General features: G+C 41.5%; 1 protein-coding gene across 1 annotated transcript; it reads right to left on the bottom strand.

Annotated features, from left to right (window-relative positions):
• Positions 1 to 679: 679 nt before the first annotated feature.
• LOC137047269 (NLR family CARD domain-containing protein 3-like) lies at positions 680 to 25,590 on the bottom strand. The gene is made up of 8 exons (XM_067424838.1): positions 25,438 to 25,590; positions 24,969 to 25,039; positions 24,547 to 24,663; positions 23,188 to 23,304; positions 18,479 to 18,538; positions 16,595 to 18,391; positions 11,895 to 12,068; positions 680 to 2,206 (listed from the first exon to the last, which is right to left on the bottom strand). Exons 2-8 carry the CDS (start codon positions 25,016 to 25,018, stop codon positions 1,903 to 1,905), a joined length of 2,619 nt encoding a protein of 872 aa, XP_067280939.1. The 5' UTR covers positions 25,019 to 25,039; positions 25,438 to 25,590; the 3' UTR covers positions 680 to 1,902.
• Positions 25,591 to 25,597: the final 7 nt, after the last annotated feature.

Below are 25,597 nucleotides of genomic sequence, written 5' to 3'. Positions count from 1 at the left end.
CACAAAATCATTTCATAAAAATCAAACAATCATAATAAAGCTGTCATAAGTGGAAAACTGCAACTGCAGTTTCAAGTATCAAATCTTATTTGGGGAAATAACAACATTCAAATATCCCTGAAGTATATCTTTCAGACAGTGAGTACACATTTTAAAACTAGAAAAAACATTTAAAGTGTAACTGAGGCATAGAGACACAGCTTTTACCCTTAAAACAGTAAACATAAGTAACAGCTTATATATTGGACGTAAAATCATAAAATAGTTTCATAAAAAAAATATTTTCATAAAATAATTCCATACAAATCAAACAATCAAAATAAAGCTGACATAATTGCAAAACTGCAACTGCAGTTTCAAGTACCAAATCTTATTTGGGGAAATAACATTTAAAATATCCCTGAAGTATATCTTTCAGATATACACGTATATTTCATTTACGTTGCACAGTAAACACACAGGTCTTTCGGTCCCTCGCTTACTTGCCGTAGTTGGCACAGTAAATAAGTACTTCTCCGTCCATTCACTCTGAAACTTACGATTTTCTCTGTCAACTTTGCGGTTTGGCTTGGACAACACCATGTTAGATGCATTAGGTGTTATAGGCAGCGTGAGAACATCGAAGCAGCGAGAATGAGTGTTTTTGTCAGCATGGAGACGACCTGCTCTGCTCTAGAATCTTTCCTCTGTCTGTGCGCCAGATTCAGCAGATTCGTAGATTTTTTTTTTTTTTTTTATTAAATCTGCCGCGGGCCAGAATAAATTTCAATCGGGCCAAATTTGCCCCCGGGCCGCTATTTGAATAGGCCTGCAGTAGATGAATGTCTTCCACATGAAGGATACCAGATTGGATCTGAAGGGGACCGGCAAGGAGGCTGAGCTGCCGTCGGCTTAACGGCCTTCCGGTTATGGATTCGACCTGGTATGCGGATGGAGTGCGAGTCGTCTTGAGGTGGAGCTGATGGCAGAGGGCACCGGAGATGAAGTTCCCAGCGGAACCGGAGTCGAGGAGAGCGGAGACTGGCAAGGAAACATCGGCAGTAATGAGGTTCACAACAGTGGTCAGTGGACCACTCTTGTAAGCAGAAGGATAGATCACACTCACCAGAGGACGAGGAGGATGTGTGGGGCACTTGGCGATGTAGTGATCTGAGGCTCCACAATATAAGCATAACCCTTGCCCAAGCCGTCTCCTCCGTTCTGCTGGGGTTAGCCGTGTATTCTCCATTTGCATGGGTTCTGATACTGGTTCTGGAGGGCTGACGGATTCTGGTCGGCGGAGGGACGGCAGGCTCATGCACTGGTCCTGGTGTTCTTCAAGGCACGCCTGCATACGAAGCAGATGGATAACTGGATGAAGCGTTCGGGCCCGATGGAATCCTCCTATGCAGCGAGATGCAACTGCACACGTGGATCCAGCCCTTGACAATAGGTGGTTAGAAGAGACTGCACGTTCCATCCGCTGGCGACGGCCAAGGTCCGAAACTGCAGGGCATACTCATTTACAGACATATTATGTTGCTTTAAGTGATACAATTGCTCACCCACTGAAGCATCCCAGGCGGGCTTTCTGAAGACCTCCTTGAAGTGAGCCATGAAACTGGACAGCGAATGCACGATGAAGCTATTCTGTGCATACAGCGTTTCCGCCCAACGCAAGGCCTTGCCGCTCAATTGGGACACGATGAAAGCCACATGAACGATCGCTCGGATATAGGTGCAGTTGCATCTCCATTGCAGTCCTCCACCAATCCAGAGAAGGGCACTGGCTTGGCCATGGGACTGGCGAACATGGGTGACGTGGAAGTGGTGCTGGTGGATGCGGAAGTGCTCGCCGGTGGGGGTGATGGTGGACTGGATGGTAGAGCGCGGCGAACTGCATCCACCAGTTCTTGAAAGGGATCAAGGTGACTCATACTGGTGCTCGCGGTTATCTCTCCAGTCTTCTGTTATGGTACAGAGTCTACGGAGACAAGATGGTAAGTGAATCAGGTTTATTGAGCAACCAGTAGAGTAATAACTTGACGGAATGTAGATATGCTGGTGATGGGTCTTGGTTTGGGTTCTCAGGGTGCACTTGGAGATCGCTGGAGAAGGCGTCGGAGAGGAATGATGGAGAACACTGAACACACACACGCTTGACACTGGAGATTGCTGGAGACAAGGGAGAAGACACTGGAGATGGGTAAGTATCATCGAGGGAGTCCTTAAGGTAAGCAGAAGAGGTTAGTACCTTTCTCAAACGAGACCGGACAATAACTGCGTGTGTGTGTGTGTGTGTCTCTTATACTGTGGGTGACTGGGGTGATGATGGGTTGCAGGTGTGGGTGATCAGTACTCAGGTGAGAGCGTGCGCTGTGTGTCTGTGATGTGGGAGCCTGGCGTGTCTGTGACATCTCTACTATGGTCAAGCCTTTGTTTACAGTCACACATGGGATATGTGATGTAAAATGCTATATTTCATGTCATCTGTCTCCCTCTTTTGGAATCATCTCTGATCAATGACATATTTTTTGATTGTTTCATCTTGTCTCTCTTTATACACACACACACAATTTTTTTGTGACATATGGGGAATTTCCATAGCTGTAATGGTTTTTATACAGTACAAACCATATGTTCTATCTCCCTACACTGCCCCTAAACCTACCCATCACAGGAAGCATTTTCACTTTCTAAAAAAACTCATCCTGTATGATTTATAAGCATTTTGAAAAGTGGGGACATGGCCAATGTCCTCATATTGCACCCTATCCTTGTAATACCTGTGTCATACCCATGTCATTATACACATTTGTGTCCTCATATGTCACAAAAACATGCCCACACACACACACACACACACACACACGAACACACACACACACACACACACACACACATAAACCATAAAACAATATTTCATAATGTTCGGAAAGGTTGAAGCGAATTACAATGTCATTCGGGGCCTTGTAGGATTGAAAATAATCAAAGATATTTGTATTTAAAGTTGGACAAAGCTATATGCTTTACTCTTGCCGACCCCCATCTTGGCCTTATCAAATTCCTGAAGACAAACGTGACTGTAGTCCAAATGTGTGGCACACCTTTAGTTCAGTGGGGGTTTGATATGTCTGATTGGTTAGTTTGAACATCCCACGTCTCGTCTGATTAGTACAATTAAATGGGACATGTTTGAATTTGGTGACATCAAGGGAGAAGGATAAAAGATTACAACAGTAGCTCAGTCTCTGTCTTTGGCTCTCTCTCTCTCTCTCTCTCTCTCTCTCTCTCTCTCTCTCTCTAATTTGATCAAATTAATTAATAAGAAACAAGAATTCTGGGAAAGACTCCCAGAATCGAAATTGGATCGTGAGGGCACTAAAGATTCCCACCATTACTATACAAAAATGTATTGCTCATCTTTGTTGAATAATACAGGAGATAAAAAACTTAAAAAATAATAACATATTAAATCGCAATATTTGTTAAAAAAAAAAAAAAATCCAAAATCTGTCAGCCCTAGATCTGACAGTATATTATCACTTAAATTGTCATTTTGTTTGAGCTTGTTTTTTTTGTCTTGGTTTAAATCTGTTTGATTGGGACATTTTTACTTTGTGGAAGCTTTGAGTTGTGATAAAATGGTAACACTTTACTTGAAGGGGTGTGCATAAGACTGACATGACACCTTCATAATCATGACATGACACGTGTCATGAATATGAAGGAGTTTTATGCACGTTTATGACAACTGTCATTAAGTGTCATTTGCTTAATTATGTCATTTTTAATGCAATGATGACATTTCGGAGTTGTCTTTGTTATGACAACTTGACATAAACCAATACATCATAACCTGTCAGTGTCTTTGTCATGACAACTTGACATTACCAAGACAACATAACCTGTCATTAACATGACATAACAGATTATCAAATTTAAGAAACTTTCTTAGCTTATAGGGTTAACCTTAAACTGTCATGTGGTTGGTTTTGATGTTGACTGAGGCCATTATAATGTCATACATTTTTTTCAGTGGCACAAGTTTAATTTGTCATTAAAATGTAATTAGGTGTTAATACGCTGTCAAATTAGTTTTTAATAACAGCATCATTAATATTTTTCAGTTCATAATGTTTTATTTTATTTTTTAAGTTTCCTCCACCAGCTTCAACAGAAGGTTAGATAATAGACAATTTCAAATGTCTTAAAAATATGAAAAGGAGTTCGAGAAATAAAATCAATCATTTAATTTTTAAGACCTGCCCTCTCACAGAACTGACTCTTAAAAACACAAGGCATGAATTTATACACAGGTGACCAGCACCAATTAACGCAAAAAGGGGAAAACACGTACACAAATAATGGCCATTACACAAAATAAACATATATATATATATATATTATATATATATATATATATATATATATATATATATATATATATATATATATATATATATATATATATATATATATATCAACATCATATGCACACAGAAACAAACACAGAAACACTTTGTCAAATGACTTCACTTTATAAATTATCTTCCGATGTATAAAAATAAGAATAGTCTTTAGAGCCCCACCCCGGGCTGAACAAGGAATGGTCGCGACTAGATCCTAGGCCGGAACATTATATATAGGGCCAACGTTTCCGCCCGAACCCCTTTTGACGGTACACCTGCACACGGGACTCCGCCATAACAAACAGACAAACAAAGAAATGGTAAGAATAAACTCAAACTATTCATTAAAGAGTGAGCGAAAGTTTAAATAAAGTATATTAAACCCAACATAACATTTTTGTGAATTGTTTTTACTTACTGCAAACTAAATTGACATTAAACACCTAAACAAACTAACCTGATTGAGGCTCTGCCAACAACTGTTACAGCGTACACATTACCAGTGGTGCCACCATAGACATCATCATATAGGTGTATATGTCTACGCCACTCTATAATTTTGAGTTATATTAATAGTTTTTAATGACTCTGTACGATTTCCTCTATGATGCCATATTTCAGGTCAAGCTAAATATTCATGACACTGTTATAAAATAATTTGACAGAGTAGTGACACTTAATGACATGTTAATGACAAATTCAACTTGTACCACTGTAGTTTAGGTCAAGAAATATATTCATGACAATGTTATAAAATAATGCGACAGAGTATTGATGTAATGACTCAGAACTCAACATCGGATCCATGAGCAGGCTTTATTGAATGAACTCTTGGTCGTACGGGCAGGGGTCGGTAACAGCAGATACAACAATGTAGAACAGGCTGAAGAGTGGTCGGTAAACAAACAAACAGGTCGGGATGACAGGCAAAGAATCTCAGTCCAGTGGGCAGGCAAAAGGGTCAGTAGACAGGCAGCAAAGGTTCGTAGACGTTAAACAAAGCACAACAGCAACAGGGAATCAGACAGGAAAATAACGCTCAGAAATGATGGCCGTGGCAGAATCAAGACTTCGCGTCTGCCTAGAGAACACAGTCTGTTAAATACATGGTCCTGATAAGCTGCAGCTGGGCAGTGATCAAAGTCCAAGGACGGGGTTTATGGGAAATGTAGTGCAAGTCAGTGTAGATGGGTGAATGGATGCGTGTATGTTAGTATTCGGGTGATGGGGCCCTCTGCTGGCCAGCAGAGGGAATCACGGGGTTCGTCTCCGTGACAGAGCCCCTCCCCTGCGAGCGACTCCTGGCGCAAGGAGGTAAACGACGTCCGGGTCTTCCTCGTGGTCGGGGGGCCGGTCTTTCAGGGTGAGTTCGATGGAACTCTTCAATGAGGTTGGGGTCTAGAATGTCCTCTGAGTTGACCCAGGATTGTTCCTCTGGACCGTACCCCTCCCAGTCGACCAGATACTGGAGGATACGTCCCCAACGTCTGGAGTCGAGCAGCTCTCGTACCTGGTAAGCCTCCTCGCCCTCTACTGTGATGGGTTGAGGGGCCTGTTCACGGGACCTCCCCTCTCCCTCCTCTCTGGGACCAGCAGCGGGCTTGAGCAGGGACACATGAAAAGTGTGAGAAATGCGATAAGTATTAGGTAAAGCCAAACGGAATGAAACAGGTGTGATTTGACGGACAATTTGAAATGGACCCACGTACCTTGGACTTAATTTCTTGCAGGGGAGTCTGAGGCGAAGGTCTCGGGTGGATAGCCATACCCACTGACCGGGCTGATACTCAGGGCCGGAGCGACGCCTGCGATTCGCCTGTTCCCTCTGTCGTCGTACAGCCTGTTGTAGATGAACATGGGCCTGATTCCATGTCTCCTCACTCCTATTCATCCAGTCGTTAACTGCCGGTACGTCAGTCGGTTCTCCTGACCACGGAAACATGGGTGGTTGGAAGCCCAGTATACACTTGAAAGGGGTTAGCCCAGTCGACGGCTTGATTAGGGAATTTTGAGCATATTCAGCCCACAGAAGGTAACGGGCCCAGTCATCCTGGCTCTGGTTGCAATATGACCGAAGGAAACGGTTGAGCTCCTGATTAAGCCTTTCCACTTGTCCATTGGCCTGTGGGTGATAGCCGGAGGTAAGGCTGATGTTAATATTGAGGGCTTGACAGAAAGCTGACCATAGTCGGGAGGTGAATTGGGGACCCCGGTCTGAGACGATGTCCTCAGGTAATCCGTATAGCCGGAAAACCCAGTTACACAGGTGGTCGGCTGTCTGCATGGCAGTAGGGAGCTTAGGTAGAGGAATCAGACGGCAGGCTTTGGAGAACCGGTCGATAATGGTGAGTATGACGGTGTTATTCTGTGATGCTGGGAGATCTGTGATGAAATCAATGGCAATGTGGGACCAGGGGCGTTGAGGTATTGGTAGTGGTTGCAAGAGTCCAGCTGGAAGCTGCTTAGATGTCTTGTGTATGTTACAGATCTGACATTTCTGAACATAGGAGGTAGCATCTCTTGATAATGTCTCCCACCAGAAGCGGTTCCGTAATAAATGGATCGTGGCGGTGATACCCGGATGGCCTGTAGAAGGATGACAATGAACTTGACTCATTACTTGATCTCTTAGATCGACAGGAACGAAGACCTTATCAGGTGGACATGCAACTGGAATCTCATTCTGGGTGTTGTGCTGCTGAATAAGTGACATGAGATCCCACTGAATAGGAGCTACCACAATTTGAAATGGGAGGATGGTTTCTGGTGCGGTGAGTGTAGGTTCCTCCTCAAACTGACGGGACAGGGCGTCGGCCTTGGTGTTCTTCGACCCGGGCCGGTAGGTAACTGAGAAGTCGAATCGTGTGAAGAACAATGACCATCTGGCTTGGCGTGGGTTTAGGCGTTTGGTGGTGCGGAGATATTCGAGATTCTTGTGGTCTGTGAGTACAGTGAAAGAATGATTGGAGCCCTCAAGCCAGTGTCTCCATTCCTCTAACGCCGCTTTCATGGCGAGAAGCTCACGGTCACCCACGTCATAGTTACGTTCAGCAGGATTGAGCTTGCGGGAGTAGAATGCACATGGATGCAACTTCAGCGAAGAACCCTGGCGTTGGGACAGTATGGCTCCTATTCCAGTATTGGAGGCGTCTACTTCAACCGTGAATGGTTGTGAAGGATCAGGATGCTGAAGGATGGGAGCCGTGACAAACCGGTGCTTGAGGTTAAGGAATGCCTGACGAGCGAGATCGGACCAGTTAAGGTGATGAGCTCCCTTCTTGATCATGGAGGTCAAGGGGGCCACGACAGTGCTGAAGTTGCGAATGAACCTCCTATAGAAGTTTGCAAATCCTAGGAAACGCTGCAGTTCCTTTAATGTCCTGGGTTCGGGCCATTTAAGAACAGCAGTCACCTTCCCCTCATCCATAGCGACCCCGTCAGGGCTGATGACATACCCCAGGAATGTAGTGGAGGTGGTGTGAAACTCGTACTTCTCGGCCTTGGCGTAGAGCTGATGATCAATCAGGCGTTGGAGAACAGCCCTGACCTGTTGCACATGATCCTCAAGGGTGTCAGAATAGATAAGAATATCATCTATGTATACGATCACTGACCTGTTGAGCATGTCTCTGAACACGTCATTAATGAATGACTGGAACACTGAAGGACTATTGACCAGTCCAAACGGCATGACCCGATATTCGTAGTGACCGGTGGTTGTGGAGAAAGCCGTCTTCCATTCGTCCCCCTCCCTGATACGAATCAGGTTGTAGGTACACCTCAAGTCCAGCTTGGTGTAGTATTGGGCTGTGCGTAGCTGTTCTAGGGCAGAAGGGACGAGAGGCAGTGGATACCGGAACTTTACTGTGATCTCATTGAGGCGCCGATAGTCGATGCACGGCCGTAATCCTCCATCTTTCTTGCGCACGAAAAAGAAGCCTGAGGAGGCCGGTGAAGTAGAGGGGCGGATGAATCCCTTCTCAAGTTCCTCCGTGATGTACTCCTTCATGGCTTCGGATTCAGGTTGTGACAAGGGAAAGATGCGACCTCTAGGGGGTGTGTGACCTGGAATGAGATCAATGGCGCAGTCATAATTACGGTGAGGTGGTAAAGTGTTGGCTTGTTGCTTACTGAATGCCTCGGCCAGGTCGGTGTATTCATTAGGCAGGTTGGGTATGGTGGAAATGGTAGTACTGATGGAAACGGCGCGGGTGTGACTTTAGACAGACAGGTGTGTTGACAATGGTTACTCCATTTGAGAATTTGACCCTCTCTCCAGGAAATCTGAGGATCGTGCAGACGTAACCATGGTAACCCTAGAATGACCGGAGTGTGAGACACAGGCAGAATGTAGAATTGGATGCTTTCTTTATGAAGGAGGCCAGCAGACATCGATAGTTCTGTAGATAGATGGGTTATCAGACCCGAGCCCAGGGGCCGCCCATCTATCGTCTCAACTGAGAGAGACGTGGCACAAGGTATTAATTTAACATGATGGGTCTTAGCAAAATCCTCTGATATAAAATTACCCGCTGCACCAGAGTCCAGCAGAGCATCAGTAAAAACACGATTACCATTAATCCATAATATGACAGGAATCGTTACACATTGAATGGTGCTAATAGACGTCAAAGAGGCACTCACCGGTCGTTGGGACTCAGAGGAAGGGCAAGCAGGACATGAGTTACGCTGGTGACCTGGTAATCCACAATACAAACATAGACGATTAGAGAGACGGCGGTCTCTCTCCTCCACAGACAGGCGGTAGGCGTTGACTTGCATGGGTTCGGTGAATTCGTGTGCGGGAACAGACATAGATGGTATGACGTGGCGTGAACTTGAGCGTCGAGCCCGTTGTAGGTTGTCGATATTAATGGCCAACTCAATAAGGCTGTTGAGGTCCCTGCCCTCGTCTCGACATGCCAGTTCCGTCTGTAGCCCGTGATTCAACCCTCTGCGGAACAGAACCTTTAAAGTATCGCTCACCCAGGTGGTCTGCGCTGCCAGGGTCCGAAAGCTTAAAGCGTACTCGGCTGCAGTCCGTCTCCCCTGTGCTATCTCGAGGAGGCGATCACCCGCTCCTTTCCCTTCCATTGGGTGATCAAAAACTTCCCGAAATTGCCTCAGAAAATCTTGAAACGAGGAAAACGCTGTCCCATCGGGACGCCATATAGCAGTAATCCACTCCAAAGCTTTACCAGTCAATAGTGAACAAACGAAGGCGATCTTACCAGTGTCATTGGTGTAAAGAGTTGGTTGTTGATCAACGAAGAGCGAGCATTGCAACAGAAAGCCCTTACATCTGGTAGAATCGCCATCAAACTTCTCAGGATGCGCCAGACGAGGGTTAATATGAGATGGCGTTTCCATCGTGCAGGGAATGGCGGCTGCCGCCGGAGCAGGTGTTGTAGCTGCCGTAGCTGCTGTGTCATGGAGACTGCGAACTGCCTTAACAAGCTCCTCAGTGACCGTTGTTAACCGATTCAGCTGGTGCTGGTTTGCTGCAATCTGACTAGCTTGGGCCGCCATGTTACTACACAGATGTTCATAGGCCGCTGGATCCTGTGGTGGCGAAGTCTTCTGTAATGACTCAGAACTCAACATCGGATCCATGAGCAGGCTTTATTGAATGAACTCTTGGTCGTACGGGCAGGGGTCGGTAACAGCAGATACAACAATGTAGAACAGGCTGAAGAGTGGTCGGTAAACAAACAAACAGGTCGGGATGACAGGCAAAGAATCTCAGTCCAGTGGGCAGGCAAAAGGGTCAGTAGACAGGCAGCAAAGGTTCGTAGACGTTAAACAAAGCACAACAGCAACAGGGAATCAGACAGGAAAATAACGCTCAGAAATTATGGCCGTGGCAGAATCAAGACTTCGCGTCTGCCTAGAGAACACAGTCTGTTAAATACATGGTCCTGATAAGCTGCAGCTGGGCAGTGATCAAAGTCCAAGGACGGGGCTTATGGGAAATGTTGTGCAAGTCAGTGTAGATGGGTGAATGGATGCGTGTATGTTAGTATTCGGGTGATGGGGCCCTCTGCTGGCCAGCAGAGGGAATCACGGGGTTCGTCTCCGTGACAATTGACACTTAATGACATGTAAATGACAAATTAGATTTATAAAAAAATCATGACATTATATTAGCCTAATGACAGCCAACGTCAAAACCAACCACATGACAGTTTAATAATAATAATAATAATAATAGATTTTATTTATAATGCACTTTTCATTCCGAAGAATCTCAAAGTGCAACAAAGGGAAAAAATAACAATACATGAATAACAAGTAAAAATTACATCTCAACATCATGCCGGACGCTGATGACGCTAGCCTGGTGCAAACTTCAGCCACATGCAGCTCAAGCCCGAGGGAGACCACCAGTGAGCAGCCGACACCCAGAAGAGAAAGCAGCCGCAGCGAGCAACATCAAATGTCCTTCAAACCAAAACCAACCACAAATTCAAACAAAAACAGAAGAGAAGCAGTGAATAAACGGCAAACAACGTCCTCTCAGTGGCTGCCAGCAATCAGCAACAGTCCCAATTGTAGCTCTGACTGTTAGACTAGTCACAAACATAAGAAAATAAAATAAAATCTAAATTTAATAGTAAAGTTAACATGATTTGTGGGTGGAGAAGCGGCAAACAGACAACGCCAGTGTCCTCTCCCCCACGTTGCCTAGCAACTAATGTAATGCAAACCCAAAAAGCTAAGTAGTTTCTTAAATTTGATAATTAATCTGCTATGTCATTTCATGTCTGTTTATGACAGGTTATGTTGTCTTGGTAATGTCAAGTTGTCATGACAAAGACACTGACAGGTTATGATGTATTGGTTTATGTCAAGTTGTCATAACAAAGACAACTCTGAAATGTCATCATTGCATTAAAAATGACATAATTAAGCGAATGACACTTAATGACAGTTGTTATAAACATGCATAAAAACGCCTTCATATTCATGACACGTGTCATGTCATGATTATGAAGGTGTCATGTCAGTCTTATGCACACCCCTTCAAGTAAAGTGTTACCACACTGGGAATTGCATCAATAATTAAACTAGATAATTTCAGTCATCATCCAGCTCAGTTCAGTTCTCATACAGCAGCATCAGTACACTCAGTTGATAATCAATTAATAATATTGTTGAATATTAAGTGTCCCAAACTAAGCAATCCAGAGGCAACAGTGGCAAGAACCCAAACTCCATCAGGAGACAGAATGGAGAAAAAAACCTAATGACGTTTCATTATGATTCAGGCTGCATTACATTCAAACAGCTCTCATCATAAGATAAACCTGACTGGGTGTTCAGGACCCCGACTCGAAACTATTAGCATTAAAAACTCTCAAAACCTTTAAGAATCTAATGAAGATTAAACAACAAAAATATTTATCAGTACAATTTTTTGTCTGGTTTAGTTTTTGTGTACTGTTCATTATTGACCATACAAAGAAGATTGAGGAGGATTTTGACATATTTATACAACCTTACCATAGTGTCTCCAGTTTACAGCAAGGATCCTTCAGTCCATCAGAGAGCAGCTTCACTCCTGAGTCTCTTAGTTTATTCATTGTCAGATCCAGTTCTCTCAGGTGTGAGGAGTTTGAACTCAGAGCTAAAGCCAGAGCAGCACAACCTTCATCTGTAACATCACAACCCATCACCCTGTAGAGGACAATGACACACTTCAGTCTCTTAGTTCAGGATCTACAGCTAAGATAAGCAGGAACTTCACAATCAGAAAGAGAGATTTAATCCACAGCATGATTGGTCCAGTCTAAGGTTCAGGCCCACTTCTATAAGCTGCTTGAGTGGGTTAGTCTTAAACAGTAATTCTTAAAGTGTGGTCCGCCATCGACCCCTAGTGGTCCGCGAAAAGATGCCCTAAATTAGGCAAGTGTTTATAAAATCGTCACTTATTTAAGTAGATTTTTATTGTACTTGCGAAACAGTTCTTGCCATTCTGTTTTAATAACGTAAAAATTGATCTAAAATCCACCGATCTATTAGTTTTGTAATGTACTAGTTTTTGTTTTATGTGCGAAATCCCAGTAATTTCAGTGATATTGGACATTATAGGCCCTTTCACACCGGATGCGTAACGAAAAAGCGAAACAAATAAGCGAATATTTCGCATGCGGATACTTCGTGTCAAAACCATTCACATCAGCCGCGACACTAATTTGCAGCGTTTCAGAGCTCCAACATTCCAAAATATTTGCTGCATCAGCTGAGAAAACACGGACAGTGAAGATGATCTTTTCATTTTATTTAAAAGACTGTTTCGGGTGCAACCCAGTCTTGAAGGACAGAGAGTCTGAAGGGGAGTATGCTAATCATTTACAGGAGCTAAATCTTTATCATGGCCGGTTCTGCACTTAGTACTTTCTTAAGTCTGTGGGACAATTTCAGGATCTCATCCCGAGACAGCAGCGCATCTGACGAGACAAACCACACACTTAAGAACCAATCCATCCGGTCTTTTTCCAGTTCAGTCACAATGTAAACATTTAAGTGCCACAGACATACTGATGGCAACACATTCACTTCCATAAATTATTATTCTAAATAAACAAATAAAATTAATTAATTAGGTCTTACTTAATTCTATAAACTATAATATTGATCTGCCAACATTGTCGCTACAGTCCCTGACAAAAGTCTTGTCGCTTGTGTACAAATTGACCTAAAGTGCCGCTGAAATATATTTCTAATCAAGATTTTTTTACAAGAAATGGCTCATTTTAATCCCACCAGCTTTTGTGATAATGTTTCAGTGAAAAACGAAACTTTCAAAAAGTATTCTAATATTCACAGCTTGGTAAAGCCCATTGAGTCAATTTTTGCAAAGACATAAGTGTTGTCACCTTGTCATATGAGCTTCACCTGTGACTAATAATGGATCAATTAGGTCTCAAGTGTGTATAAAAAGAACCCCAGTACGCTAGACCTTCACATCTACTGCAACTAGACCTCTGCAAAAATGCCTAAGATTCACCCTGAGACTAAAGTTTTGATTATCAAGAGGCTGAAGACCAGATCCACTGCTGATGTGGCAGACACCTTCAATGTGTCTCAGCGTCAAGTACAAATGATAAAAAAATTTGAAGAGACTGGAGACGTTTTTGACAAGCCCAGGTCAGGAAGACCCCGCAAGACAACTGCTCGAGAGGACCGTTTGCTGGCTCGAAAATCCAAGGCCAGCCCATTTTCCACTGCAGCAGAGCTCCACGAGACCTGGTCACCTGAAGTCCCTGTGTAAACCAGAACAGTTTGTCGGATTCTGTCTCGAAATGGCCTCCATGGTCGAATCAGTGCCCAGAAGCCAGCACTAAACAAAAGACAATTGAAAAACCGTGTGGCATTTGCCAAGGCCCACAGCCTGCTAAAAGGATGGACGCTGGAAAAGCGGCAGAAGGTGGATTTTTCAGATGAATCTTCTGTTGAATTACACCACAGTCGCCGCAAATATTGCATGAGACCTACTGGAGCCAGAATAAATCCGAAATTCACCCAGAAAACAGTGAAGTTTGGTGGCGGAAAAATCATGGTCTGGGGTTACATCCAGTATGGGGGTGTGCGAGAGATCTGCAGGGTGGAAGGCAACATCAATAGTCTAAAATACCAAGAAATCTTAGCTACCTCTTATTCCCAACCATAAAAGAGGCCAAATTCTGCAGCAGGACGGTGCTCCATCGCATACTTCCATCTCCACATCAAAGTTCCTCAAGGCGAAGAAGATCAAGATGCTCCAGGATTGGCCAGCCCAGTCACCAGACATGAACATCATTGACCATATGTGGGGTAGGATGAAAGAGGACGCATGGAAGACGAAACCAAAGAATATTGATGAACTCTGGGAGGCATGCAAGACTGCTTTCTTAGCTATTCCTGATGACTTCATCAATAAATTGTATGAATCCTTGCCAAACCGCATGGATGCAGTCCTTCAAGCTCATGGAAGTCATGCAAGATATTACATTTGGATCTCACAGCACCACAACTTAATTTGCTGACTTATTTTTGTATTTGCAGTAAATTTGTTCAATTTCTGTATAGGCGACAAAACTTTTGTCTTGCCAAAATATGACCTTTCTGTCTTGATTAAATGATTAATATTTTTTCTATGAAAATTATTTATTTCAGTGCATTAAACATCATTTGGGAGGGTTTTAGTTTTTCATATGAGCTATTTCTAACACCAATGAATTAATTAAAAGTCAGGTTAATATCAGGTATTTCTAGAAAATAGATAAGCGACAAGACTTTTGTTAGGGACTGTATATGATAAATTAAAATAAGCTGATAACATCACTGTTTTCTCCAGAAAGACTGTTACAGCCAAATCAAATTTTGTTGCAATTTTGTCATGTTTAACACTGAAGCTGCTTTGAAACAATCATCATTGTAAAAGCGCTCTATAAATAAAGTTTATTGATTGATTGATTGACTGCCGCATACTAGATGTTCTTCCCTTTTCACACCATTCTTTGTAAACCCTAGAAATGGTTGTGTGTGTAAATCCCAGTAACTGAGCAGATTGTGAAATACTCAGACCGGCCCCAAACATTCAGTTTGGAGTTCAGGAGATTGTCTTGACCAGGACCACACCCCTAAATGTATTGAAGCAATTGCCATGTGATTGGTTGATTAGATAATTGCATTAATGAGAAATTGAACAGATGTTCCTAATAATCCTTTAGGTGAGTGTATATAGGCCTACTCAAATAGTATACAATTAAAAGATGTCTATTTAAATGTATTGTGCAGCTTTTTAACAGGGCAGCAACATATGATAGACAGCTAAAGACATGGTGAACTGATACCAGCAGCAATTATAGAATAAACTCTCCTGCTCATTGCCAGTGATGGGATTATATGGAAACTTTGCTCCTTCATTGCTTTGGTATGAAACAACACATTCTCACACCCAACTCGTCACATATGGATGCTTGACCCGGACCCCTTGTCGTCACTTTTCAATGAACTGGGCGTACCTTTATCGTCAATTTTCGACGCACTGGGTGCTCCTTTCTTTTTAATGAGAAACCTTTGGCGTCATACACAGACGCAATGGGAATGGGAATATTATCATCATGGTGAAACTTATTTTTTGATTTATTTATTGAAAATATTTATTGGTTTATAATTTTGCCATTATGACATGTTGGAGTGTGCTTCTCAATTAAATCAGCAAGCATAATTTCATTTACATTTATTTTATTTACGCTATTTAGACACATTTTAACATGATTAGACACATTTTAACATGTAACCCAACCCCACTCCATCCCTAAACCTACCCATTTGTGTGAACATGATATAAAACACAGGATATAACATACGACTGCATCCACCAGTTATTCAAAAAAGTTAAATAATCCAAGTTTTCCGAAGCCAAACGATTGATTTGCATGAAGAAAATCCCCAAAAGTGATCAGCATCTCCATCCGTCGAAGATCACGAACAAATTTCAAATATTGCCGCCCGTACTTCAGATTTCATTGTGAAATTGCATTGGCTCTCAAATGTCTTGTGACCAATTGCGTCATTACGTCAGCATTGATTGTAAAATGTCATTGGCTCTCCTGTGTCTTGTGACCGATTGCGTCATGCTCAGGAGTCTTTTGAATTATTTGAATGAGATATGAATGAGTTCGTTCACGGGGCAGCGGGATCATCATTTCAGCAATTAAAACATCAAGATCAACTCTGTTCTTCACATGAAGACATCGTATGACTTCAGAAGATTTGGAATGCAACATGAGCTAATACTTTTATACTGTTTTGGTCAGATTTTGCAATAAATACTTGTGACTGTACATTTATTTGCCTGGTATGTGTTTTATATTGTTTAGATGTGGGTAGGTTTAGGGTAGGAGTTGGGTTAGTTGCTCCAAAATATAAAAGTAGCCTTTAAATATTAATAAAATCATGTCTGCTTTTACAACGCAAAGAATTAAATGCGTCTGTGTATGACGCCAAAGGTTTCTCATTGAAATTAATGGAGCACCCAGCGCGTCAAAAATTGACGATAAAGGTACGCCCAGTTCGTTGAAAAGTGACGACAAGGGGTCCTGGTCAAGCGTCCATATGTGACGAGTTGGGTGTGAGAATGTGTTGTATAAAAGCACATGCTTAATCATAAATTGTGTTTTATCAGTGTAGTGATTGCTGTCAGTGTGACTTACTTAACTAATCTGGATTCTTTAACCACAGGCAACAGCTTTTGAAGAACTTCATCTGCTGTATTTTGTGCTCCAGTAATCTCCCTTAGATCAAAAACATCCATCTTCTTCTCTGATGTCAGCAACACATAAACCAGAGCTGACCACTGGGAAGAGGAGAGTTTGTTTTTCCTTATTTCTCCAGATCTCAGATAATCTTGGATCTCCTGCATCAGTGAATCGTCACCCAGTTCATTCAGACAGTGGAACAGATTGATGGATCTCTCTGGAGAGGGATTCTTCCTGATCTTCTGTTTGATGTACTGAACTGTTTCCTCTTTGTTGTAGAAGCATCTTCCTGTCTGTGTCAGTAGTTCTCGTAAGAGAGTCTGATTGGACTCCAATGAGAGACCCAGAAGGAAACGCAGGAAAAGGTCCAGATGTCCATTATTACTCTGTAAAGCCTCATCCACAGCTCTCTGATGCAGCTCAGATAATAAATGATATTTTAACCAGTTTAACAATTTAAAGAAGACATTTTGTTTAACAATTTGGTCAAAGACAATTTTTTTTTTTTTCATAAAGGAGATGTGTGCATATAGAGCTGCTAGATGTTCCTGGATGCTCAGATGAACAAAGCAGAAGACTTTCCCCTGATACAAGCCCAACTCCTCTCTGAAGATCTGAGTGCACAATCCTGAGTACACTGTTGCTTCTGTCACATCAATGCCACACTCTCTCAGGTCTTCCTCATAGAAGATCAGGTTGCATTTCACAAGCTGCTGATACGCCAGTTTCCCCAGTTTCAGAATCATGTCTTCATCTTTCACTTTCTTCTTGTAGTCCTTCTCATGTTTGATGTTGGTCTGAATGATCAGGAAGTGTGTGTACATTTGAGTGAGAGTCTTGGGAATCTCTCCTCTCTCTGCTTCACTCAACATCTTCTCTAGAACAGTGGCTGAGATCCAGCAGAACACTGGGATGTGGCACATGATGTGGAGACTCCTTGAGGACTTCAGGTATGTGATGATTGTATTGGCCAGACTCTGATCACTGATCCTCTTCCTGAAGTATTCCTCCTTCTGTGGGTCATTGAAGCCTCGTACCTCTGTCACTCGATGGACACACTCAGAGGGGACGAGATCAGCTGCTGCTGGCCTGGAGGTGATCCAGATGAGAGCAGAGGGAAGCAGATTCCCCTTAATGAGGTTCATCAGCAGCACGTCCACTGAGGCTGGTTCAGATATTTTACACAGATTCACTTTGCTCTCAAAGTTCAGAGACGGACGACACTCATCTAGACCATCAAAGATGAACAACACTTTATATTCATCACTGGATATTTCAATTTCTTTTGTTTCAGGGAAAAAGACATGAAGAAGATCTGAAAGACTGAGTGTTTTGTCCTTCATCAAGTTGAGCTCTCTGAAAGGAAGTGGAAATATGAGCTGGATGTCCTGATTCTCTTTCCCTTCAGCCCAGTCCACAATGAACTTCTGCACAGAGACTGTTTTTCCAATGCCAGCGACTCCTTTTGTCAGCACAGTTCTGATGGGTTTGTCTTGTCCAGGTAAAGGTCTAAAGATGTCATTGCATTTGATTGGTGTGTCCTCTGTTGCTGCTCTCCTGGACTGTGTCTCAATCTGCCTCACCTCATGCTCATTATTGATCTCTCCACTTTCACTCTCTGTGATGTAGAGCTCTGTGTAGATCTCATTCAGGAGTGTTGGGTTTCCCTGCTGTGCTCTTCCTTCATACAGACACTGAAACTTCTTCAGCAGATTTGATTTAAATTTGCTTTGGTCCAGTGGAGAATCACAACTGAAAAAATTAATTGTTAGATTACAACATAAATCAAAGAAGTACAATTGAAAGTGAAATATCTTTGTCTATAATGAAATTTTTTACCTCAGATTATATGACATGCGTCTTCTCCTAAATGTTCCTTGAGTGTCCGCAGACTGGTCACTAATTATGGACAAACATGGACAGAACAGAGACAATACAATTTATTAGAGAAATCAGAGACAATAATTCATATAGACTCATTCTGTGTCACCTCAACCAGAGATCCTGGCCAAACATGTTCTGCTGAAAGAATTTCATACATTAAGTACAAAGTAAATATTCATCAATAGAATTTAAAATTTTGGCTGAGTAATTCACTATTTTCTACAGGGGGGTCAAAACGACACAGAGATAGGTAGATCTATTAGTACATTTTGACTTTAACAATCCTTGTTGGGGGGCGGGGGGGGGGGGGGGGTCGACTTCCGCAAAGCAAATGGAGTAGATGTGTTTGCGTACATCTCCCACTTACGGTTTCGCTTGAGCCCCTTTAAAAGCTTATTTCAACTGTAAACTGACCACACGGACAAAATTGATAATCTTCTGTTAACATGACCTCCAAATCGAGTAAACAAAGCAAAAAGAAACCAGATCAGATATTGCTGACAGTGATTCCTGCGAGCTCAATATGGCGGGGATTGCTAAACTACTGGATGAACATTGTCAGGCCCTCGTCTGAATTTAAGTCGACTATATCGACACTCGAGGGCAAGATCGACTGCGTTCAAACTGCAGTATCTGGCCATTTCTACAAGATTGCTTTTCTTGAGACAAGTGCCAATGCTCTGGATCAACGCATGCTTGCGCTGGAAGCTACTTGTACCGCTCTGTCTGACAGCAATGCTAAACTACTAGCTAAAGTCGCGACTCTTGAATCTCGCAGCCGCCACAATAACATTTGCATTGTTGGCCTACCGGAATCGATTGAGGGACCCCTTCTTTCTGCCTTTTTTCCTCAGCTCTTAGTTGATGTCTTGGGAGAGGATGTTTTGTCTTCACCACCAGAGATTGATCGGGCCCATAGGGCTCTAGTTTGCATCAGTCAGGCTCGAGTTAAAAGAGGCAAGTTGCTGTTTCAAGGTAGCCCGATCACCATATATGAGGACTATGCACCTGAAGTGATGGCACAACGGTCTAAATATTGGCGGGTGATGACAGATCTTTATAACCTGGGACTTAGACCGACTTATTCCCTGCGAGGCTATCCATCAGGACCAAAGATGGGAGCAAAAGATCGTTCTCATCTGTGAATGAGGCTGAAGAGTACGTGACATCTGTCTGGGCCGACTTTCTTTTGAAATGAGATTAGTTCCATATGCTTTTTTTCTCTTTAACATCTGCACATCTATGTGTAGGCCTACTGCATATAATGTGTTTTTGTTGGTATATGAGAGGTGCGTATGTGAATACATTAAGATATTTTCTGGGACTGGTCCGAACCAGACTAATGGTTTAACAGTCATGTTAACTTTGAATTCAAGTTTTACATTAAGTTTAATGGATGGTTTACTGAGGGGCCGTACATCTTGTTCATGTTTCATATGTAGATTTAGTGATGGTGGCAGTTTGTTTAATTTTTTTCTTAATTATTATTATTATTTAACATTTTAATGCAACGGGACTTTGTTGATTTTTCTTTTAATTTGACAGTGGGCCATTTACTCTGTTTACACTAATACTGCGTTGGGATTATATTATGACAGTGCTACTGTTTATTTAAGTTCTGTTACTGATCTAGACTGGACCACTGGTTAAGGGACCACATTAACTTATAATTTTAGGTTTAATTTTACTTTTAATGTATGCCTCTTTAAAGGGCTGCTCAATTTTTTTAGGTTTCACCTAAGTGCCTTGCTTAAACCAGCAGCTCATTTGCATCCTGACAACAGGATATATATACGAAATTTATATACTTGTCCCGTGGTTATTTACACGTGTGTGAATGCTCTAATTATTGGTAACATGGGGAGATTGACCTAGAGAGATAGAAGGGGTAGAAGATGTGGAGCTTGAGTGCTCAGTCAAGTCAAGTTTTTCTATTGGGTGGTTTTTTTCAGTGTTTCCTGTAATTTTCCTTTTTTCTCCTTTTTCTCTTTTTTATTTGTTCATTCCCTTTCCCTCTTTTTTTCCTTCTTCCTCACTCTTTATCTAATTTTCCTTCAGTATTGGCCTTACCAGAATTTATTACGATTTTAATTTGATAAAATGGCTAGTATCGCTATGAAAACACGTCAGAGACTATGTCTGGTCTCATGGAATATCAAAGGAATGAATAATAGTGTCAAGCCTGGTAACGTTTTATTGCATTTACAGCACCTAAAGGCTTTTTTATATATTATTATATTATGTTTCTGCAGGAAACACACGTGTGAACTACAGATTTACTACGCATCAAGAGAGCCTGGATGGGTCACTTATATCATTCCAAATTCTCTCAGAGATCCCGTGGGGCTGCTATCATTATACATCGAAAGGTCATGTTTGAAGAGACCAATACCATCTCTGACCCTAATTGCCGTTTTGTGATGGTCTCAGGTAAACTTCAAAATGTGCCAGTCATTTTAATTTCAATTTACGCTCCTAAATCTAATGGAAGATGACAAATTCTTTGTTAAGTTTTTTTAAGCCTTCCAAATGTTGATGATCACCATATGATTTTTGGGGGTGATTTCAATTTGGTCCAGGATGTTTCACTTGATAGATCTTCTTCTAAATAATCTTTCTTATCTAAATCAGCAAAAGTAATAGAGTATGCCTCTCAGTTGATACTCTCTGATCCCTGGAGATTTAAGCATCCTCAAGATAAAGTTTTCATACTTTTCACATGTACATCATACATTCTCCAGGATTGATTTCTTCCTCTTAGACAACAAAGTGTTAAATTGTGTTGATACTTGTACATATCACACAGTAATAATTTCGGACCATACTCCGGTATCTATTGATGTGGTTTTATCCCCTAATGGACCTGCGCCTCATTCTTGGAGATTTGACTCCTCTAAATTATCAGATTTTGTTGCGTCGCAGATCAGTCTATATTTTGAACTTAACCAGACTCCAGATATCAGTAGTCTCACTCTTTGGGAGGCTTTCAAGGCTTTTATTAGAGGGCAGGTTAGTTCTTTTGTTTCTCATTTAAGAAAGACCAAAACATCTAGCCTGTCTACGATTGCAGATGATCTGTTCAAATTAGATGCATTGTATGCCATTTCACCCTCTCATTCCCTTTATACTAAACGGGTACATTTGCATGCAGAATATGATCTGATGACAAATATAACAGCGAGGCAACTTAGACAATGTAGGCAACGTTTTTTGAGCACGGTGACAAAGCGGGGAAATTATTGGCTCATCAGGCTTGCATGGCTAGTGCTTCTAGGTGGATTGCGAAAGTCAAATCGACAGCAGGCGAACTGGTTTCAGATCAGATGGGGATTAATTCTATATTTTTAGATTACTATTCTACATTATATACATCAGAGAGCTCCTCAAATTCTTTGGCAATCTTTGAGTGTCTCAACTCATTAACTTTTCCAAAAATTGATGAAGGCTCTGCTAATAATTTAGGTGATCCAATCACTGAGGCAGATACAAGAGGTGATTAAATCTATGCAATCTGGAAAGTCCCCTGGCCCAGATGGCTATACAACAGAGTTTTACAATTCTTTTGCGTCCTCACTAACCCCGACCTTAGCAAGGCTGTATAATGATGCTTTCAAGGAAGGACACCTCCCTCCATCCTTATGTGAGGCTTCCATTTCCCTGCTTCTCAAGAAAGATAAAGAGCCCACCTCTTGTGGCAGTTACAAACCAGTTTCACTCCTAAATGATGATTTTAAGATTTTAGCCAAAATTGTATCCTCTCGCCTTCAGTTGGTACTACCATCTTTAATTTGCTCAGATCAGACCGGTTTTACACCAGGGAGACATTCATTCTTTAACACTAGAAGGCTTATGAACATTCTTTTCCCCCTCATCTGGCTCACCAGAAATAATTCCGTCTTTAGATGCCGAGAAGGCATTTGATAGGGTTGAATGGGTTTGTTTATTTTTTATTTTAGAAAAGTTTAGGTTTGACTCCAATTTTATCTGTTGGATTCAGCTTCTTTACTCATCACCAGTTTCTTCTGTACATACTAATGGCTTACATTCACCTTTTTTTTTCTCTCCAGTGTGGGACACATCAGGGATGCCCCCTTTCCCCTTTACTTTTCAATCTCACTATTGAGCCTCTTGCTATTTGGCTGCGTAGCCATAATGTTTTGAAGGAATATCGTTATGGTGTAGTTCATAAACTTTCTTTGTATACTGATGACCTTTTGTTGTATATTTCTAACCCTGTCTCCTCCTTGCCGGTAATATGAGATATCCTGGATAAATTCGTCCGCCTCTCTGGCTACAAAATAAATTTGCAAAAGAGCGAACTATTGTTTGTCAACTTTGAGGCCAGTAAGATACAGTATTCTCATTTTCCTTTTAAGATAGCTTCAGGAGGATTTAAATACTTGGGGGTGTTTTTCACAAATTCATTTAACAATTAAATTTTCCGAGATTTTCAACTGCTGGTCGATAAAACCAAGTTAGATATGTCTAGATGGACTTCACCTTCCCTCTCCCTTGTGGGGCACATTAATCTAACAATCCTTGTTGCATTGGTGCAATGGTCACAGTTCAAAAATGGGACTCTCAAGCACCTTCAAAGTTGAACTCAAGTATTAAATTTATCTATCTATCCATCTATCCATCCATCCATCCATGAAATGTTGTACCTCAGATCAGTTGATGTGTGTTTTCCCTCAAAGTGCACTGGTTTGTCCATAGACCAGTCACTCTTCATGGACACACAGCTGGGCTCCGGTGAGATCGATTTGTCACCCTTAAATTTTCTTTAATAGAATAGAGAGACAAGAATTCTTAGATTTTATTACAGCACATGTAGATAAACCTCATGTAGAGGCTAGCACCGCCTAAGATCTCAGATACATTTTATGAATATTCAATCTTAAAGCTTTTTCAAACAAATGGAAAGAACAAATGGGGTTTATAAGAATAAATCATACAAAAGACAAGACTTCAAAAGAATATACACAAATACAAATAACATTTAAGCAAAAGAAGATTCTGATACCATCCAGTGGTCACCTATAAGAGTATATCTTGAATATCAATAGGACATGGTGAAAGGAAGAAAAGAAAAGCCCAAAACAATTCAATTCAAACAATAACCTCAATTATCACTTTCATACAAATTAGTAAAATAATCAAAATTAATCCCACTCAAAATAAACAAGCAAAATCACAATCCACACAATCAAACAAAATAAATAAATATAAAATAAACCCTTCCTAACGAAAGAGATAATGGACCTTGTTGATGATACAATAAACTGATATCGGCTACATTCAAAAGGTGACAATCGCCACTCACATTCAAGAATACTTGAACAAAAAGAAGAAAGAAAGAAAATACAATTAAATCATTCACAAAGAAAATAAGACAACTGACTTCGACACACACACACACACACACACACACACACACACACTGCCCCTAAACCTACCCATCACACACACACACACACACACACACACACACACACACACACACACACACACACACACACACACACACACACACACACACACACACACACACTGCCCCTAAACCTACCCATCACAGGAAACATTCTGCATTTTTACTTTCTTAAAAAACTCCTCCTGTGTGATTTATAAGCCTTTTGAAAAGTGGGGACCACTGGCTGGTTCCCACAATGTAGGTAATCTCAGGTTTTACTATCCTACTATACAATGTAATATAAACAAGGACACACACACACACACACACACACACACACACACACACACACACACACACAGGCCCACGTGTTCACAAACTGACATGCTCAGAAGATGCGCTCGCAAAGAGACGCCCTCACAAATCACGTTTGTGCAACTTGAGCATACACATGCACATGATCGTGTGCACTTGAGGAACGTCCAAGGCCGCGGGTCACCAAGGCGAATCACTACACAGCAGCAAAAGAGCAGTGATCTATCTATCTATCTATCTATCTATCCATCCATCCATCCATCCATCCATCCATCCATCCATCCATGAAATGTTGTACCTCAGATCAGTTGATGTGTGTTTTCCCTCAAAGTGCACTGGTTTGTCCATAGACCAGTCACTCTTCATGGACACACAGCTGGGCTCCGGTGAGATCGATTTGTCACCCTTAAATTTACTTTAATAGAATACAGACATCAGAACAAATATTTGGTTGTCAATAATTATTTTTATTTGTTTTTTAAATCACAAGACAGTGTGTTGAATAGTGATGAGACTGTCCAAGGATAATGTCATATATCTTCAGCTGTCTACTGTATCTGTGTGTCTTTGGACAGTGTTTAAAGACCCTGAGTGGCTCCAAATACTGTATATCCGGCACCAGAATATGATAGAGACAACAGATCACTATACCAACCCTGGCAAATTATGAGAAGAAAATGTGTCTTCTATAACATTAAGATCATATGAAGATTGAAGTACCTGCATCCTGGAGAAGAATCTCCATCTCTGAATGTGTGTGTGTCGTCCATGATTCATTCAGTCTTCATGAGCTGCTCAGGTACAGAAACACATTCACATACACTTAAATCTTGATTTTGTATGTTATGCATTAATCTAAAAATAACACTAAAGTCTCATATTTGCAAACTTTTGGATTGCCAAGTGAAGAAGGATAGCAGTTCAATTGACAGTCGAACTTAATTTAGCAAACTGAAGGGTTGAGGACATGAGGAATCACAGGTAATCGTGTAATTGATTCATTCAGAAATAATACGAGTAAATAAAGTGAAATAATGTACACTACAACATTGAACTATATGTTCAAATATATTAGAATATTAGTATTTAATTAATAATAAGATCAAGAACTTCATATTACGTTATAAGTATTTCCTGGTTTATTCATGTAACACAGAATTCACTTTCTGCGTCTCATCTGAAGACTCACCTTGATCAGATTCTCAAAAAGTTCCTGGTTTCCCATCAAGAGCATGTAAATCCCTGCATAAGCAACTGTAAACATCACTATTAGACTCTTTGATGCTCATTTTATTCTGATTCAAAGAATATTAGCTGAGATTAAAATGGAGTCATAAAAAGTGTAAATA

Source organism: Pseudorasbora parva, chromosome 19 (genome assembly GCF_024679245.1).
Source record: "Pseudorasbora parva isolate DD20220531a chromosome 19, ASM2467924v1, whole genome shotgun sequence".
Classification (NCBI taxonomy): Eukaryota; Metazoa; Chordata; class Actinopteri; order Cypriniformes; family Gobionidae; genus Pseudorasbora; species Pseudorasbora parva.
Note: the sequence above shows the minus strand (reverse complement) of the source record. Positions and strands in the feature narration are given on the sequence as shown.

Coding starts and splice junctions, on each gene's coding strand:
- LOC137047269 (XM_067424838.1), bottom strand. CDS start 25,018: ATGGACGACACACACACATTCAGAGATGGAGATTCTTCTCCAGGATGC. Junction 24,664..24,968: donor GATTCTTCTCCAGGATGCAG/GTACTTCAATCT, acceptor ATTCTATTAAAG/TAAATTTAAGGGTGACAAAT. Junction 23,305..24,546: donor CACACATCAACTGATCTGAG/GTACAACATTTC, acceptor ATTCTATTAAAG/AAAATTTAAGGGTGACAAAT.